Genomic DNA, 19,133 nt, shown 5'->3' on the forward strand with positions numbered 1-19,133 from the left:
TAACACATATTTTCTTTAGAGGTGGCTTGTAGGGCGACGGACTTGTCATGAATGTTGAAGTGGGTTTAAAGCAAAGCCGTCTAGCATTGTGAGTGACAGCATCCTGCCATTGTACGGCTGGTTAGCGAGTAGCGGTTTGGGAAAAAGTGTGTGTGTGTGTGTGTGTGTGTGTGGAAATTAACTGAAAATTTTGGAAAACATCTGTTACGACCCCCCCTCTATTACGACCCTATTCCTGGGAACCGTGAGGGGTTGTTTCAGAGAGGTTTGACTGTATAATTTTGTAGTAAATATAGTACTATTAGTGATTCATATTGTAACTGCTTAAAATTTATTATTTAATGCCATTAAAAAAAAGTATGTTAAATTACTTTATGTACTTTCCTCTCATTTCCCATTCTACGTAATGCTTTTGATTAGCACCAGTTTGTAAATTAATAAAAAAAATCCTAGCAGTTGCAGTGTTGTACCAGCAGGTGTGCCCAGTGATGTGTGATGGGTCGGGATGTGTGTTTCAGAGGCAGCCAAAGACAGGGCTCCGTGCGTGGTGTTCATAGACGAGATAGACTCTGTGGGAGCGAAGAGAACGAACTCTGTCCTACACCCGTACGCCAACCAGACCATCAACCAGCTCTTGTCTGAGATGGACGGGTGAGTCTCATCTCGGGCACCGTTCTGTAGCTGGCTGGTTTGAACACTCTCTTCTGTGAAACCATGTTTCGCTTAATTTTTATCTGCATACAAACCTAATGAAAATCCCAGAGAAAGGATGGTGGAAAATTAGATTTGCAATTACCGAAATACTGCAAAGACAAAGTAATCTTATTTGGTACCACAAAATAATCATTTTTATGGTGTTTTTCTTTTACCCTTCACGTTACCATAAAAAAACAACCTAATATCTCGAAAATGTTGACTTGTAATAAGTTAACACCGCAGTGAATCTGGGCAACAGTTTACCTGAGTTACGAAATTCTTATTTTTATTACTGTCTGTCCGTGACTGCATACAATATGATTGAAACTTAGCTCTGTAAACACCCCGTGTAAGTGTGGTAACAGATCAGGATGAAACGTGTTCTAATACTGTTGTGCACGCACAGCGCAGTGTAGTAACTGTGTGCGTGTGTGCTGGGTTTCAGTTTCCACCAGAACGACGGGGTGATCGTGCTGGGGGCGACCAACAGGCGGGAGGACCTGGACAAAGCACTGCTCAGGCCCGGCAGATTTGACGTCGAAGTCACCGTACGTAGCCTTTCTACCAGTGAACTGTTTACACAAGTAGGGAGGTTCCAAAAATGATATTGGTGAAAAATTGTTTTGTTGGTCAAGATTTTCTAGGTGAGCAGGGGGGGATTTTTAGAGGTTCTAACCCCCCCCCCCCCCCCTTACTCCAATTATTTTATCTTATCTGAAAGCAGGTTAGCTAAAAACCTGGGTGTCTTACTGCTATCACCGGCCACTGCACTGGAGGGGAAGAGTAAGCGAGCCCTACCAATTCTCCTTCCCTTCCCCTACCCCTGTGACGAGCAGAAGCTATAAGGTTGTGACGCCGTGACGGGTCCCAAGTTTTCAAATATCTTACACCTATTGTATTTAACCAGCGCGGTAATTATAAGCAGGTGGTGACTGGGTAACTCTTCAAGCTAAAGCTAATTGTTTCCAGGAATAGGCCAGTTCTGCCGAAACCCAAACATTTTTATTCTTTTTTTTTTGTATTGTCGAGCTTCGAGCATGATTTATGATTTTGAGTGGACGTGGACAAGGCACTTAGATTGATGAAAATATCTTTAATTGATTTCTTACTTCATCACTCAAACAATTTTTTTATTAAAAAAATTAATAATATTTTTACCATCACAATATTTAAAGTTAAGTACTGAAAAGTGCTAACTTGTCATACGCGCTTAATTTTTATACACACGTGATAATGGTCGTTTGTATACAAAAATAATACGTCACTGCATATATGATTTTTGATTCGCGACCACTGAAATCAGCATAAAATTCTTGCAATATACGCCGGCAAATACGGTATATTTTGCAGGTATGTTGTCTACTTTCTTCCGATGTTCATGAAACGAAAAGCCAGTCTTGCTCTGTGTGAGTATACATCCACCCCTCGAAGTAACGCTGCTCGATTAGTGCCAATTAATTAGGGCTCTTTTTGAAGTAGCGCTCTTTTTCGTCCACAAAAATTTTTAATTTACACGCGCCCATAATGACAACGGCACTCTTGTATCGAACACAATGCAGCATAATAAATCTCGGCACTTGTATAATTTTAATAAAATAACAAATTAAAAAAACGTTAGTTTTCACTTTTCCGTAATAGTTATTCAATTTTTTGATGCCTGTTTTTTTATGTCTAGTTAAAAGTTTTACAAGAAATAATATTACGTTAATATATCCGTGCAGCGTGTTTATACAGCCATGTTTATGCTACTACTTCCATCTGGCGAGAAAGGTCAGAAGCTTTCGAGGTCAGTTAATCTTATGCTTACCAGGTTGCGCTAGTTGAAGTTGACAGCGCATTACGTTTCCAGAAAAAAAAAATTTTTTGTTAACAGAAAACGTAAAATTAATTATCTAATCCGATCAAACATTGAAACGAAGTTTACATTTAAATATTACGATTATTTTATAAAGTAAAAATTGTTACAGCCTGCTTAATAAAGATATAGTGAGGTTAGTAGGCCATGTACCGATCAATTATGCTGCCTGAATTTTTAATTTACTATTTTGTTATTCATGGTTTTTAATCCTCAAAATACAATCATACGTTTTATTTGTACTTTAAATGTATTTAGTTGTGTTATCAATAATGTAAATATTTTTAAACGGGATAAATGTGGAGTATGTTACAGTAAACATACATATTTCAAAGGTGGGAAAACCAATTATTTTGTTTAACATGCACTCTTTTATGTCAAAAACGTATTTGATTAGCACTGTTTTGATTAGTGGTCCATTTTTCTTTGGACGGATTACCGTGTTACTTCGAGGGGCGGGTGTACTGTACTCTGTGGGACAGGAACTTGGTTGGCAAAATTGGCAAATCCGCGCAATGTCATGCGAGTCACATGCATCTTTCTACAACTGCGCTGTGGCCACAATTGTTTTGCGTGCGTGTAGTTTATTTCATTATTTATTTTAATCCATTTGACCATACAGACATTAGTACAAATTAGTGATGCACCGATATGACTTTACCGATTACCGATTCGATTACCGATTATGAGAGCAATAATCGGCAGATACCGATTCAGTTACCGATTATAATGAAGAAATTTTTTTAATTGTAATAATGCACACAAAAATTTTTATTCCCATGTGAATTTAATAACAAGATTAGGTAAAATCGAGAATACAGTTATAATAACAGTATAAAAATATATAAAATACACTATTAAGTCATTGCAAAGTGTATATTAAATTAACTTCTATTTATATTTGTTATTGTAAACAACTGGAACTACAGTCTAATAATTGTAATTTACAATGGGTAAGTTTTTGTTGCGGAAAACTAGCATTATTATTGACTATCACATAAGGTTGCATCAAGAAATTACCGTTTAACATGTAAACATGCTGCTTTATTTTGTTCACTTGAGTTTATATAAAAATGTTTCCACACTTCACTTTTTTTCTCCCTACTCGCCATCTCACTATAATTATATAAAAATGACTAAAAACCAATTCTAGCAAATGTTATTTTATTTATGTTGACTGAATATATAAAATTATAAATACTTTTTCACTTTTCACGTCATACAAATAACAAACGGATAATGTTACCAAAGACGCCCATAACGAGTTTGTAAAACACAGTGATAAAAACTAGAAGGTATCGGGACCACGATTTTAAACCGTTACTACGACTCGAAAAGATCGATTGTCATAGAATCCACTGCAACTGTTTGTGGTATTTTGATTGCATGCCATCTATTTTACGTCTCTGGCTATAGGTAATGTACAAGGCCACTAAACAAAAGACGAAACGTAAATAAACGTGTAGGAAAAATGTCTTTTTTATTGTTCGAGGCAATGAGATTTATAAACTTAACGAAATATCTTTATTTATGATATGACGGAGTTAGATGAATTTTGTAATATATACAAATATTACCGTATTTCATCCTAAAATGTGTAACAAAATATTACACGGTAAAAACCTACTTAATTACGCCGGGACGTAAATAATCGGCAAAGTAATCGTTACGATAATCGGCGATTACGATTAATCGGTAAGTACCCATAATCGCCGATTACGATTCATCGGTATCCGCATCGGTGCACCACTAGTACAAATGGTATAGGACACAAGAAATATAAGTTAATACACAAACAGTATAAGTTAAATATACCAAAATCACAGATATGGGAAACAAAAATAATAAAAACAAAACTGGTACAGGTATATATACTGCCTCTAAAGATAAAAGTTAAAAGTTTGACAGTTGCCAATGTTGCCATGTGTATGTGAGTAAACTTCGTGCTGACCATTCTGTTTCTCATTTATGACACTGATAATTAATGCGTTGATCTTTGTGTTTTGTAGCGTACATTGCGGGATGCTAGGTTCAGTTCGCACTTAATTGTGATACAAATTATATTTTAAATTGGCTGGAGGATGCAGAGCGAGCTGTGTCCATCATCAATGAGAGAGTGAATTTACTGCGGAAATGACTTCATTTATGGTGTAGTGCTATGTAATAGTGTTAGTTTTGAGTTTTGTAATGTTTGGTCTTGTCTTTTAAATGAACATTTACATTTTACTTAAATGAACATTTAAGTAAACATTTTTTGTACAATTTTTTATTTAACATTGCAATTATCCTTATTAGTGATAGTGTAAGCTGTAAATGTTCATGAACTTTTTTATTAGTGTACGGGAATTGTACAGGAATTCTCTGACCCAACATGGGTAGACACCCTGTCCTGGCTACGCCACTGTAGGTGAGTTATGATATATCTGAAAGAACGCTGAAATGCGGACGGACAAACTGTGCAGTGCCATGTGTAACTCTGAAGTGATGATAGAATGATGCAAATAAGGTGGAACTAAGGAAAGTGTTGCCTGGGAACGTGGAACTGGATGGAACTGGATGGAACTGGGTGGACAACACGGGTGTGTGCGGCAGGTGCCCACGCCGGACTACGTGGGGCGCAAGGAGATCCTGGAGCTGTACCTGGGGCGCGTGCTGGCCAAGGATGTGGACGTGGACACTCTGGCGCGGGGCACCACCGGCTTCACCGGCGCCGACCTCGAGAACATGGTGAACCAGGCGGCGCTGCGGGCGGCCATCGACGGCGCCCCCTGCGTGTCCATGAGGCACCTGGAGAATGCCCGCGACAAGGTGCTCATGGGTGAGTCATACCCGGGGAGCAATCAACCACCCCACACCACACTGTCATAAGAAAACATTGATGAAAAAATTGCATACTTTACAATTTTCAAATATTATTTACAGTTTTTTTGCAAATTTAATTTAAATAATTTTTTTAAAAATAATCACGGACAATTAGTATAGACCGTAAAAATTCGCAAATTAATTTTGCGATAGGCTTAAATACAAATATTTATACTTCAGTGCTGCCTCTGCTATTGGCTCACAACTCACCTGGATGACTCTGGGCTAGTGAGAAACACCCAACGCTTTATCGAATCACAGGCTGCTTTGTTGGGGCGTCTCACAAGACAGCAGCCAATGTGTGGGTGACATTTGACAGAGAGTACATATAACTATGGAGTTCATCATACAAGTCATTGAACCCGCAAATTTTTTCCGGTCCCTAACAATTAGTGATAGAAATACATAAACTGAAATCAAACCAATGTCAATAAATTGTTAATTTTGAAATGACGAAATTGGACAAATAAATCTTTTTTTTTTTTTAAATTGCTGCTTTTAAAAAGCCCGCCTTGACCTGTTTGATATCGATGAGGATTTTCTCGCACGGTGGTTGGCCGGTTCTTGCACGCTCGGCTCAGGCGGAACGTGACAATGAGTCGTGTGCAGTCGGCGTTCATCGATTTATAGGATGTTATCACGTTAAAATAATTGTGCATGTCACAAAAAAACAGTCAAATCAACTACTAGCATTGGTCTCATCAACCATTTGAACATGCTTGAAGTGTTTGATTGAAGAGTGTAATGAAGCTAATGTTCTGCGCACAGGGCCGGAGAAGAAGTCTCGTATTCCGGACGAAGAGGCAAACGTGATCACGGCTTACCACGAGGGGGGGCATGCCGTTGTGGCCTACTACACCAAGGACTCGCACCCGCTCCACAAGGTCACCATCATCCCTAGAGGCAGCTCTCTGGGGCATGTAAGTGTTTCCAATAGAATACAGTAAATACCTTTTAAGTAAATAATGGGAAAACCATGCTTATTAAGCAGGAAAACGTATTAAAAGGGGAAGAAAAAAATTTTTTTTTGTATGTTAAAAGATATATTCAGCAATATACTACTATATCAAATTCTACAAGGAGTTGCATTAGGTAATTCACTGTTAAGTCTGGGGAAACATGAAAAAAAAAAAAAATTCAAACCTGTGGTAATCTAGGATTATAAACTTAATACAGTAGAATCTCGTTATAGCGAGCACGGTAATAGCGAGAACACGGCTATATCGAGGTTTTGAGGAATTTCCGACGTGATCGCTTGAAGCACGCTTTTGTTATTTGTAGGGCTGATCGGTTTCCACATTTTCAGTTCGGTTCGGCTCGGCTCGGTTTTTTGTTAAAAATGTCGGTTTTCGGTTCGGTTCGGTCACTACTTCAAAATTTTTCTTTGAGCTGTCATACCAAAAAAAATTCCACTATAGTATTTGATTACTTGCAATATCTTGCAAAAGTTTAATTTCTTAGGGGAGTCACTTTCTCAGCAATATAAAAGTTATTTTCAACTACTATTTGTATTTATAAATAAGTTTATATGCTACTGAAACAACCATATGTGTAAAAAGGAACAGAACAAAACAGTTTAGAACATTAATAATTAGTATTACATTAACCTTGTTGCCAGCTTGAATTTATGAAATGTACTGGAATAAAATTCAATAGCAATAATGTGATTAAAAGCAATATACAAATAAAAACTTCCTACTGTAGCCTCTATGCCGGGAGTTAATGGACAAGCCAACATAAACAAACGTCTTAACCAAAAAAACGTCTTAACCTACCAGTGCATTAAAGGCAGAATGAATCATAATGACCATATTTTCAAAATACACAAGTAAAGTATTCATATTTAGTATGCGGTATTTACTAGGATTTTTTTTCCGTCACGTGCGTAACATCATCATCTTTGCGGAACACGGGCGGTATTATTTTTAATTCCTTCGTCACAGATATTCATAGTTGCCACCAATTACCAAGACGTAGTGGCAAAAAAGAATTTTTATTTTACGAGAAATCAAATACTCTAGACTATAACGACGCAAAGCCGCAATAATCATGCGCGAATAGTAAACAAACTACACTAGAGTCCCGTTATAGCGAGGTGTCACGGTTCCGGGTTTGATCCTCGCTATAACCGTGTCCTCGCTATAACCGAATTGGAAAAATTTTGGCCCCCAAAAAATAAAAATTAACCGAAAATAGCATAAAAATTGTGTTTAAACCTGTATAATTGGAAAATAACAGGTTATATTAACGAAATCTTAATTTCTGTGAGCAGATGTGTGAATTCTCTTTAAAACCATACCCCATAAGTACGGATGCGATCACCGATTGCGTCAAAATAACCAGAATACCCTACCACGCCACGTAAGTATAGCATCTCAGCCTGCGGCCGACGCAGCATTGTCCTGCTATCTATCGTCGACGCGGGCTGTCTGCTGGCGGCCATGTTGGTTCGGGATGTTGCTAACAGGTGGTGCTAGTGTAGCACGACGATTTAATTCCTTACAAAATAGCAGGAGTGCGGCTGCGGCAACGCACGTACGAATCAAACGAAATAGTCGCTGGAAAATTATACTTTTTCATTTAAAGAAACCTGTAAACTTTTTTAGAAAATAAATTTGGGATTAAACTCAAACCATCACCACCCCTTTCCCGGACAAATACCCCAACAACTGACCGAAACAGAAGTTACAAGAAAACTGTCCTAGCGATTCGGAAATAAATACGGTAGTTCCTACTAGAGGTGTAAAAGTAACGAAAAAATGCGTACCCGTATGTATTCGTTACTATAACAATTAGTACTCGTTACTATCGTTACGTCACTCGTTACTTCTGATACCGCATAATTTGTTATGTTGCAGCAACGAATCCAGTCGTATTGCGTACGCGTACAGTATGACGTCGCGTAAATAATAATAAATAGAATATAAACAATTAATAGTTTTTGTTAACCAAGAAACAATTAAATCTCATTAGAGCGGCTTTTTAATATTATCTCTTTTAAGATAACAAAAAAAACGTGAAAATATACGCGATTATAAAAACAAAAACATACATATTTCTAATTTATAAAAAATACTTTTTTACGTTGTTTCTGTTCCAATATCAAACTTTGTCTACACACGGTACAGATAACTAACGGAAGTTTGATAAAATAAAGAAAGGACGGGATTCTATTTTTAAAGCCACGCACTTAGGTGGCGACTGCACGGCTGAAGAATGTGACAGGCGTCAACGGGAAGATGTCTAGTGACGAGCGAGAGGGGTGGAGATAAAGCAGACAAATAACAAAAGCGCGCTTCAAGCTCTCACGCCGTAAATTCCTCAAAAATACCTCGTTATAGCCGTGTTCTCGCTATTACCGTGCTCGCTATTACCGTGCTCGCTATAACGAGATTCTACTGTACATCTAAAGGGTCTGACGACATGCACATTCATTCTCCAACTGCCATTTGGAACGGAACTTGGAAGGCAACTAATCGATCCTAGCGCACGTATAGCGCATTCTGTGATGTGAAAATAGAACTGAGTGACGCCATGCGTCGTGAGCGCCCTGCAGAATACGAACGGAACTAAGCTATGCTACGAAACTTCTACCGTTTTAGCTTACGAACCGGAATTAAATAAATATTATTTTAGTAACGGAAGTGATATATCCTTTAAATAAGAAAAAACCATATATTTAAGAGAAAATAGTAGTATTCCGACAGAAACTTCCGACGTTAAACATAGGAAATAGTGAACTGTAAGAAACGCTTAGACTTTACTATCCCATGGTTAAAATGGCGAACATTAAGAGAATAGATGATTTAAACGTTTTATAGTGAAAAACTTAGCATGCGTCTTAAATGTGTTTTGATGTATTATGAAAGCGGTACGTTTCTTATCCAATATGAATGTTAAATACATTATTTGGTAGATACTTGAAGTTAGTTTTTAATGCCCTAATAAAAACCGAATCATCGGTTTTTTCTGGGAATTCGGTTCGGCTTCGGTTTTTACTAAAATGACCGAACCGAACCGAAAATTCGGTCAACCGATCAGCCCTAGTTATTTGTCTGCTTTATCTCCACCCCTCTCGCTCGCCACTAGACATCTTGCCGTTGACGCATGTCACATTCTTCAGCCGTGCAGTTGCCACCTAAGTGCGTGGCTTTAAAAATAGAATCCTGTCCTTTCTTTTGTTTATCAAACTTCCGTTAGTTATCTGTGCCTGCGACTTCACAGTCACAGCATCACTGGCTGTCTTCTAGGCCAAGGTATGCTCGAGTCGAATAAACCAAGCCTTTGAATATACGTACATATACTTGTACGCATTTCTTGTTATTTAGAAAATAGACAAAATCTATTTTTTCCCCGCCATTAAACGTAATGTGCACTTTTTTTTAAAAATAAATGCTCTTAATTAATTTGTTGCGACATTTTCATTAACGAATAATAACATTGTTTATAACTATGTTAGGCCTAAAAAGTCTGAGCCGGTTTTATACTTGTTGCTAATTGATTACGTTAATAATACACAACTATTTATAAACGTGTTTGGAATTATTTCAGTCGTGACACGTTTACAAACACGTCACGTTATTTATTTTACCATCTGACAGATAGTAGGCACTAGAGCTGTAGCAAACCGTATGTATTCGGTACTGAGTAACGTGTGCGCCATCTAGTAACAAGTAACGAAACGTTACACACGGCTGCATCTCGTTAATCACATTTTTCGTATGCTTTACGCATGCACGCGCATATTAGATGAATTTACGTTACAAAGAACGAGGTTTGTTTATTAAGTAAAGTATAATTTGGAAATTCGTCGTCCAAGTTTTTTACTGTTTATTAAAGGTATTGTGTTTGTAGACAAAGTTTGAGATTAGAACAGAAACAACGTAAGAAAGTATTTTTTACAAATTAGTAGTGATGGTTCGAATCCCATTTTTCTCGAATCCGAATCTCGAATCCGAATCCCAAACAGTACCTCGAATCCACCCCTCGAATCTAGAGCTGGGCCGATGCCGATCCCCGATCGTAGTAATCGGCCGATTTTGTTAATTTTGCCGATCATAATGATCGGCAAAACGTAGCCGATTATTTGAGCCGATCATTGGTCTCCTACTGCAAACTTATAACATTGAATAATTACCTGTACCTAACAACTTTCCATGTTTGTTTACGGTACTTTTCGGGAAGAAAATTTTATTATTCATTGAAAAATAATAGGATTTAATAATTTAAAACTAACCACACACGAAAAAAAAAATACCAATAAAGTAAACAAATACCGTAAGTTTTATAAACATTGAACAGTTGCATACCTAAGTATCAATTTCCACGTATATTTACGGTACTTTCGGTAAAATAATTTTCCATTATACTATTTGCAAAGTTATTTATCATTTACGAACCGAAAACTATGTATTTGTTTACTATTTACGGTTAATATTACCGGAATGGCGAATGGCGACTGTTGTTTAGGTTGGTTATGTGACGCCAGAGATTAGAGTGACGCGCGTCGCGCGACGGAATTAGTACGGATTAATGGCGCTAGTAGTCTCGCTCTCGTGGTTAGTAAACAACTACTCTTCGGGAATTCATCTATTTAGTTTTTTCTCGCTAAATATGGCCTATTGAAAGTTTTGTTTAGAGAAATTAATATTCTTATCCTGTTTAGCGGGAAATAGAGCTTAACTTTCTTTTGTATAAAAACCTGGTTGATGAAAAGTTTTGTTTCCCACAGTAGAACATCGTTAATCCGTGACGCGCTAATACGGGAATCGGATAATACGGGAATCGGATAATCCGGGACGATTTAAAAGTGCAGAAAAAAAAGAGAAGCAAAATTGTCAGCGCTTAAAATTAACGTCACGCGGGCCGGCGGCCGGCAAACACTGCAACGCTGTTTGTACCGACCCTTTGTGTCGCCCTCCTTTCAACTGTCACATTTGTCACTCTTTAAACGTGAGGGAGATGTCCTGACTTCTGCTTCCCGTTTTCCGTTTGTTTGAATGTTGTTTCACGTGCTGCAGAGTTACTTTCCGCCCGCCAACGCACGGCAGGCGCCTGGCGAGTGACGTGTCTGTCTGGCATTCGGTTGATCGAAGGGGAGGAGGGGGGTGGGGAGCTACCCAAAATTTATGTGTACAAGGTCAGCACGATCTTATCTTTCTCTCTTCGGCTGTTGTAAATGACCGTGAACTAATGGCTAGGCAGTGCCGTATTTTTTTAAGCCGAGACAACAATTCGAAGGCGGCCCTTACCGTTAACCGATTATCCGGGTTTATTTATTTTTTTTTTTTTTACAGAATTTCAATTATCCGGGCATCGGAGAGTCCCAATGAACACGTATAATTGGGAGTTTACTATTTTTATCCATCTGCTGCCAAGGCGCAGTAAGCCTCGGGAGATGTTACGTCGCATGACCTTGGCCTTAACCCAGCTGCACGCTGGTGTCTGAGAAGCTTGAAAAGACCTTCCGGGCTTACCTGTATAATTGCTAGTCCGTGAAATTTATGATGTCGTGATTTCTAAGTAATCATGTCAATGAAAAGTAGTTTTGTCTGGGAATATTTCACCGTTTATAGTGATCAGTCAAAAGCAACGTGTAATCAGAGGTACTTGAAAGGCTCTAATCGGCTCAGAAGATCGGCAAGATCGGCAGCAGATGATCGGCATCTGCATGATCGGCAAAATAGGTGATCGGCCCAGCTCTACTCGAATCCGAATCCAGTTCTCAAGGGTTAATTATAAAATAATTTATAAGTAGGGGCCTGTTCTTTTCGCGATCGCGATTAAACGACGATAAACGCGAAATCACCGTTAAATACAGTTTTTACGCAAAATCGCCATAACACAGCGTTTTTACACAAAATTTTGTATTAAAACGCGAAATCACAGTGTTTTTACGCGAAATTTAAATACTGGTTAAAATACGTGTCTCGTCAATGGTAAACAATCACCGCAACATGGCCGCCAAACATTAATCATAAATGCATTAAAGCAAACAAAAGCTTATACATGCTCACGTTATAATGTTAAACCCAAAAATATACTGTAAAAATAAGCAAAACTACGGCGTTTATTTTCCTTTCCGGCATAATGTTTGGATAGATAAGACAAACAGGCGAAGTTTTAAAGCGTACGCACACCGCTCGGGGCACTGACGTCAGCTTGGAACAGCGACACCGGATAAATACAAAAGCAAGCAGATGATTGGGCGAACGGTGTTTGGAACAGCCTTACGTGAGTGGCCATATCACGTCAGCCGGGGGCGCTGGCATATAGTTGGAACAGCGTCGTAGTATCAAGCAGATTAAATCGCGCCAAAAAGCGGAAAAATGTAAACAAACATTAATTTTCGAATGGTGTGACAATGATGATTAGTTGGCCAACAGTTTTTATAGATTTTGTTGGTTCGTTACAACAACGCGGAAATACCATAACGCCGAATGTCAAAATTGACCACAAAGCCGAAATAACAACTGAATGAATTTGTGTGTTTTTCTTAAATGTACCTTAACGCCGAAATACCACAATCAAACCTAACCTTACCTTACCTTACCTAGCCTAGCCTAGCCTAGCCTAGCCTAGCCTAGCCTAGCCTAGCCTAACCTAACCTAACCTAACCTAACCTAACCTAACCTAGTCTAACCTAACCCAACCCAACCTTTGTGGCAGCCCTGTAATGACATTTTTCGGTGTTGTGGTACACAGCAGTTTTCTAGCTGTCGTCGTTGTGATCAATTTGGCATTTTGGCCTTGTGGTGCGTCCTCGATTTTGTTAAAGGGATTAAATTTTTCCAGATTAGTTTATGGGAACGAACTAATAATCAGTGTCTAAATCAAAAGTATTGTCATATAAATATATGTAACCTATTTGTTTAGGGTATTCAGTAATGAGTAGGTTCAAGTAAAATTATTTAACTTAAATAATTTTAGATATATTTACGGAAACACACGCTTTTTTTTTAGTTTTTAGCACCGCTTTTGTGTTTTTAAGTGAATTTTAGCACCGCTTTTGTGTTTAAAAGTGAATTTTAACACCGCTTTTGGTAATTTTTAATGACGAAATCTGAAATTTTTATTTACCACTTTCAGGGGGCCCTATTTATAAGTTAAGAGAAAAAATTAAACATTATGCAGAATTATTTAACCCTTTAAATTTTTATTTAAAAAAAACAAGGATTTTGACACTGTCTGGATCAAGACGATTCAGTTTTTGGTCACATGTTTCCTGCAGTGCTGAACAAACGTTCAGAGAACACTGTCGCAGGTGGTGAACACACATATTTTTTGGACAGTTTATGTAGCCTGGGTGAACACGCAGACTGAGTTTTCCAGTATTCGAGGATGTTTATTTCTGGGTTAACTGTAGGATCACGTAAGAATCTGGTCACTTCATCAATTGCTGTAGAATCCGACTTGGTGGATTTAAGGCATTCAGGCATTATCTGTGAGTACAGTGATTCATGTATCCACGGAAATCGGAAAACAAAATTCAACATCCGACGAAACAATATTTTGTAGTTACCAACTTGACATTTGTTTAAAGTCCCAAATGAAGGTAAACGCTTTCCTGAAATATTTAATGGAAACTAAAAGGCGCCATCTTGTATTCAATGGTTTTAGGCCATAAGAAATATTGTTGTGCATCTTTTAAAATTAAGCCTCACTAAAGCATAGTGATTAATATGCCCTAAGTTAAAAGTGACGGGGTGTTATCTCTAGTTTACCCATTAAATTTTTTTATATTAATATTAGTTATTTTTTATGTTGCTCAAAATGATTGGCTAACAAATTCATTGGTTGGCCATCATGGAATTCTCAGATAATACATATTTTAATGTTGGTAGTCTACACAAACCAAACTTGGTCCTAAAAAAATTCATAAATAGAATGTGTATCAGAATATTTAAAATTGAATTGTGATTAAAATACATGTGTACAAATACAAATGCATCCATGTTCATGAATATCAAGTAAGTTTCCCAAATCAGTACATACTTCATAATTTTTTATATAATAACGAATTAAAAGTACAATACTGTTAGGGATGGGGCGACCGAATCCAATATCCGCCGAATCCGCCGAATCCTAGGGATTCGAAGGTTCGGCGGGTCTGATATAGGATTCGTCAAAGGATTTGGTTTTTACTATTTACGGGGAAAAAATACAGTAAAACTCGCTTACGAGGTCCCGCATGGTAGGTTTTTCCGTATAAAGCGTTTAAATTGCCAGAGGTCTCGTCATTTACGCCATTAAATGTGTGATATAATGTCCGTTAAAATTTTTTCTGAAACTTCTTGTCTCAAATAATGGCACACGTAAATATGAAGAAAAGACAAATGAACAACAACATACGAAGAAATATGGATGATGTACCATAACTCAAGTACAAACCCAATAGTTATTTTAAGATAGTTACGATAAAAAGAACTAAAGATTCTTTGTAGAATACCATAATTACTACAGAAGCATGATATTTGCACTATAGTTATCGTAACAACTGAGATGTATATTTACCATGATAGTAATGTATTATTTATTTATGACATATTAAATTAAAGAACATTGTTAAAAAAAAAAAGGATGTTAAACTTTGATATGTACGGTTCGCACATGTTGCTAAGAAATAATGCGATCTGAAAGAATGCAGTACTACTACGAAAAGTGAAAATGGTACTCATGGATTTTTAGGTTATGGCAGTCTCTTTCGTTTTTCAGTAATATCGGCCGAAAATTAACGAGCGTACTGTATCGGAAGTCGGCAGAAATGCCGATTCAACTAAATATTGGCAAAATCGGCTTCTTCAATACAGCTCTACATTTAATGACATGAGTAAACATATTTCAGACTTCAGGATATTGAAAAAGACTTTAATTTCCATGTAGGTTTATTGTGTGTATGTTTTTTTGCAAGTGTAAATTGAATGAAGTAAAATGTTTTTATTTTTATTACTTTCAATTGATTAAACTTTAATGACCAGTTACAGATATTTATGACACTAATTTTGAGGTTAAGCAATTTTACTAAAGCATTCCAGCCAAGTAGGTTGCCAGCGAGAGACGCTTCTCTTCTGCTGGAAACACTATCTCCAATCGTAGAGCTAATTTAACTCCTGAACGTGCAGAACAAATCATTGTTCTGAATGATAGATTAAAGAACAGAATTTAATACTCTGTGACAATCTCTCTCAGAATTATTGTGCTGAAAAGTGGAAATGTTGAAACAATATGAATGTACTTTTCAAACAACATGATTTTTGGTGCTAAGTTTGTTGAAGCTCAGTAAGGACTCCAGAAAAATTGACAAGGGTGAAATTTTTCCAAAGATATGTTACATTTACACAAACATATACTTGGTTATGTTAGTTGGATGATATCAGTTACTAATGAACCAATGGAAACAGGTAAGATTCAATGAAAAAAAATGTTATTTTTATTCTAGCAGTGCAAAATGTAAACACACTCTGTAAATAGTTACCCAAAATTAATAAGCCCACTTCATTTTAATACTTTATTCAAACATGATATTAAGTTTAAGATAAAAATAATTTCCCAAAAGTGTAACTGTACCACAAAAGCTCGAGCTCGGCTCGAAGTAAAATTCTTAGGCTCGCAGACCTCTAGCTTATTTATAGAAAAAATCCTAACCGCTAATCTGTACTAAAACTGAAATTTCTCAAGAAAAAATTGTTGTCTTTATATACACTTATACCAGAAATGTACCAATCTACATGTGATAAAGTCAAGGGACTTTTAGTGCAAGCAGAATACATCTCACTTACATTAGATATGTGGACATCATCTATTAAAAGATTCGGGTTTGGGTTCAAGATTCGGCAAGGATTCGAGTTAGGATCTGGATTCGAGGAAATCAGGATTCGCCCCATCCCTAAATACAGTAGAACCTCGTTAATCCGTGATGCGCTAATTCGGGAATCGGATAATCCGGGACGATTTAAAAGAGAAGAAAAAAAAGAGAAGTAAAAATTGTCAGCGCTTAAAATTAACGTCACGCGGGCCGGCGGCCTGCAAACACTACAAGCCATCACGTGGGCCGCCAAACTCTGCAACGCTGTTTGTACCGACCCTTTGTGTCGCCCCCCTTTCAGCTGTCACATTTGTCACTCTTTAAACTTGAGGGGGATGTCCTGACTTCTGCTTCCCGTCTCCCTTTGTTTCCACCCGCCAACGCACGGCAGGCGCCTGGCGAGTGACGTGTCTGGCTGGCATTCGGCTTACTAGGGTGAGGGGAGGGGGGGTGCAAGGTCAGCACGATCTTATCTTTCTCTCTTCGGCTGTTGTAAATGACCGTGAACTAATGGCTAGACAGTGCTGTATTTTTTTAAGCCGAGACACTAATTCGAAGACGGCCGGCCCTTACCGTGAACGGCCTTTACCCAGCTGCACGCCGGTGTCTGAGAAGCTTGACAAGACCTTCCGGGCTTTTAATCGCTAGTCTGTGAAATTCAGTAATCCGTGATTATCTCGGTCCTGACCATCACGTATTAACCTTCCGATAGGCGCACCTATGTTTCAAACATGGATTGGCGCAATGCACCTGTGAGGTGCTCCTCCTATTTCCACCAACATAAATCCCCACTACTGAAGAGTTTCATTACAATACCATGTAAATTTGAACTGTATATATGTAAAGATTTAAAATGTAAATTTAAAATTTATTTAACATAAGAATCTTCATAATTTATTGTTAATATTACCACAGTATAAATGCATAAAAAAATCCAAAACAATAGCTGTAGATCAGTAACAAAGAAATTCAGGTATAATATTTTAAAATTATTTTTCAGTATTTAAATAAAACATAATTTAGTGAGATATGTTATGAAATATGTAAGTTCTTATATTTCGATTAATTCCATGCATTATTTACACTTCTTATTTGGTACATACACAATCCAAATCTTTGTGAAATTAATAGGTAATATACAAACTTTTCTTCTCGTATAAATGAGTCCAGATGGAAATATGTTTTAAAGTAAAATAGCATGATAAAATGAAAAAACAAAAGCACTAAAAATTCAGAGAACACATAAAATATAAAAATTGCAGACACTGTTTGTTTTTCAGCTGTCTTTTTTTCACCAACTCACAGGCCTTTTGCACTTATTCACTATCAACTTCCAAACCATCATCTGCAGAAGATGTCTTACATTCATAACAATTTTTGCAAATAATAGTGACATGACTCAAACACAAATATTTGCCACAAGTAGCGCAACAATATTTGGTATTTTTGCGTTGTTTGTCTTCGCGACAAGGCTCACACAATTTCCTTTTATTGTTTTGGTCGTTCATCTCTTGTGATTTGCTGTTCGATTCCCTACACTTGAGACGCTGCTTGGTTACTTCTGTCAATCTGTGCCGAAGTGTTATGTGTAAATTCTGTTTTTCAGCACTGCGTCGTGTCATTTCTTCTGAAACAAGACCTTTGGCAAGTTGGCGTAAAAATGTCCTGCGGTTGGCTACAACATAACCGTTTCCAGAGTAAATGACTTGTGCGTTGATACCGGCCACATTGAGTATAGCAAAAAATATTACCAAAGGCCACCGCCGAGCATTTCTCGCCACGTTATACGTTGCACACAATTTATCCACCGTATCCACACCACCTTTAGTTTCATTGTAAAATGTAAAGATGTCCGGTTTTTTTGAAGGCCCAGTAGAATCATCGATTGCATCGTCAAAATGAAGGCTGGATATGAGAAGTACATTTTTGTTTTTCCTAGGAACATAGGAAACTAAAGTCCCTTCTTTTCTGAATCCAAATATACTGGACTTTTCACTTCTGTTAGCCATGTGTTTGAATACGTCAGGGATTTGCCATTTATTGTTTTTTCAGTGTGGCAACAAGGGATAGTTTTTTATCGGCCAGATCACTCAAAAGTGGAACATCACTGAACCAATTATCAGTAGTAACATTTCGTCCTGAGATGACTATGGGCGATACCATCCTATGAACAACATCTGTACAATGATTACTGACAGCATACGGTCCATCTGGTTGTTTCCCAGCATATACTTCCATGTTGAAAGTGTAATACATTTTGGAATCTACAAGTGCAAAGATCTTGATTCCATATTTGGCAGGTTTTGAGGGAATGTACTGGCGGAAACCGCAACGACCCCGAAATGCTTCTAATTTTTCATCAAGTGTGACATTCTCTCCAAGAGAGTAACTTTTCTGGCAATTAGCAACAAATGTTTCAAAACATTCTCGTATTGGTGCAATTCGATCTAGTTCTTTCCTTTCATTTCTCGTCTCTTTGTTGTCAAATCGAATACACCTCATCAAAAATCGGAAGCGTTTTAAGGACATGGTGAGCCTAAATGTTTCAACACCATCCCCAGAGGGATCCCAAAGGTCTTCTAAGTTCAGGCGTGACCCACGATACACACCAGCTAGGTACAACAAACCCATAAAAGCCTTCATCTCTATTACATCCGTCGAACGTGCAACTCTGAGGCGATTAAATTGAGGCCTTACAAGTTCAATATGTTGGTTTGTCCATGCAACAACAGAGTCGAGTATTGACTCATCAAAAAGAATAAGCCAGGTATCTAAAATTGTTTCAGCATTCATTGCTGTTCCTATAACCCCAGGGATGTGTAATAACAAATTTTGCTTACCTCTTCTCCTCTTGTTCGGACATGGGCATTTGTTCCATTGGTACGAATCGACGATCTTACCATTTTTCTTATGGTT

General features: G+C 37.6%; 1 protein-coding gene across 2 annotated transcripts in view; it reads left to right on the forward strand.

Annotated features, from left to right (window-relative positions):
* The window catches only part of LOC134539423 (ATP-dependent zinc metalloprotease YME1L), a 72,531-nt gene that overhangs the window by 25,401 nt on the left and 27,997 nt on the right, over nt 1-19,133 (forward strand). For both annotated transcript variants that reach the window (XM_063381450.1, XM_063381449.1), the window contains exons 8-11: nt 519-651; nt 1,142-1,244; nt 5,144-5,369; nt 6,182-6,333. In XM_063381450.1, coding sequence (XP_063237520.1) covers nt 519-651; nt 1,142-1,244; nt 5,144-5,369; nt 6,182-6,333 — 614 coding nt within the window. The remainder of the gene's footprint in view (nt 1-518; nt 652-1,141; nt 1,245-5,143; nt 5,370-6,181; nt 6,334-19,133) is intronic.

This window comes from Bacillus rossius, chromosome 15, assembly GCF_032445375.1.
Source record: "Bacillus rossius redtenbacheri isolate Brsri chromosome 15, Brsri_v3, whole genome shotgun sequence".
NCBI classification, from domain to species: Eukaryota; Metazoa; Arthropoda; class Insecta; order Phasmatodea; family Bacillidae; genus Bacillus; species Bacillus rossius.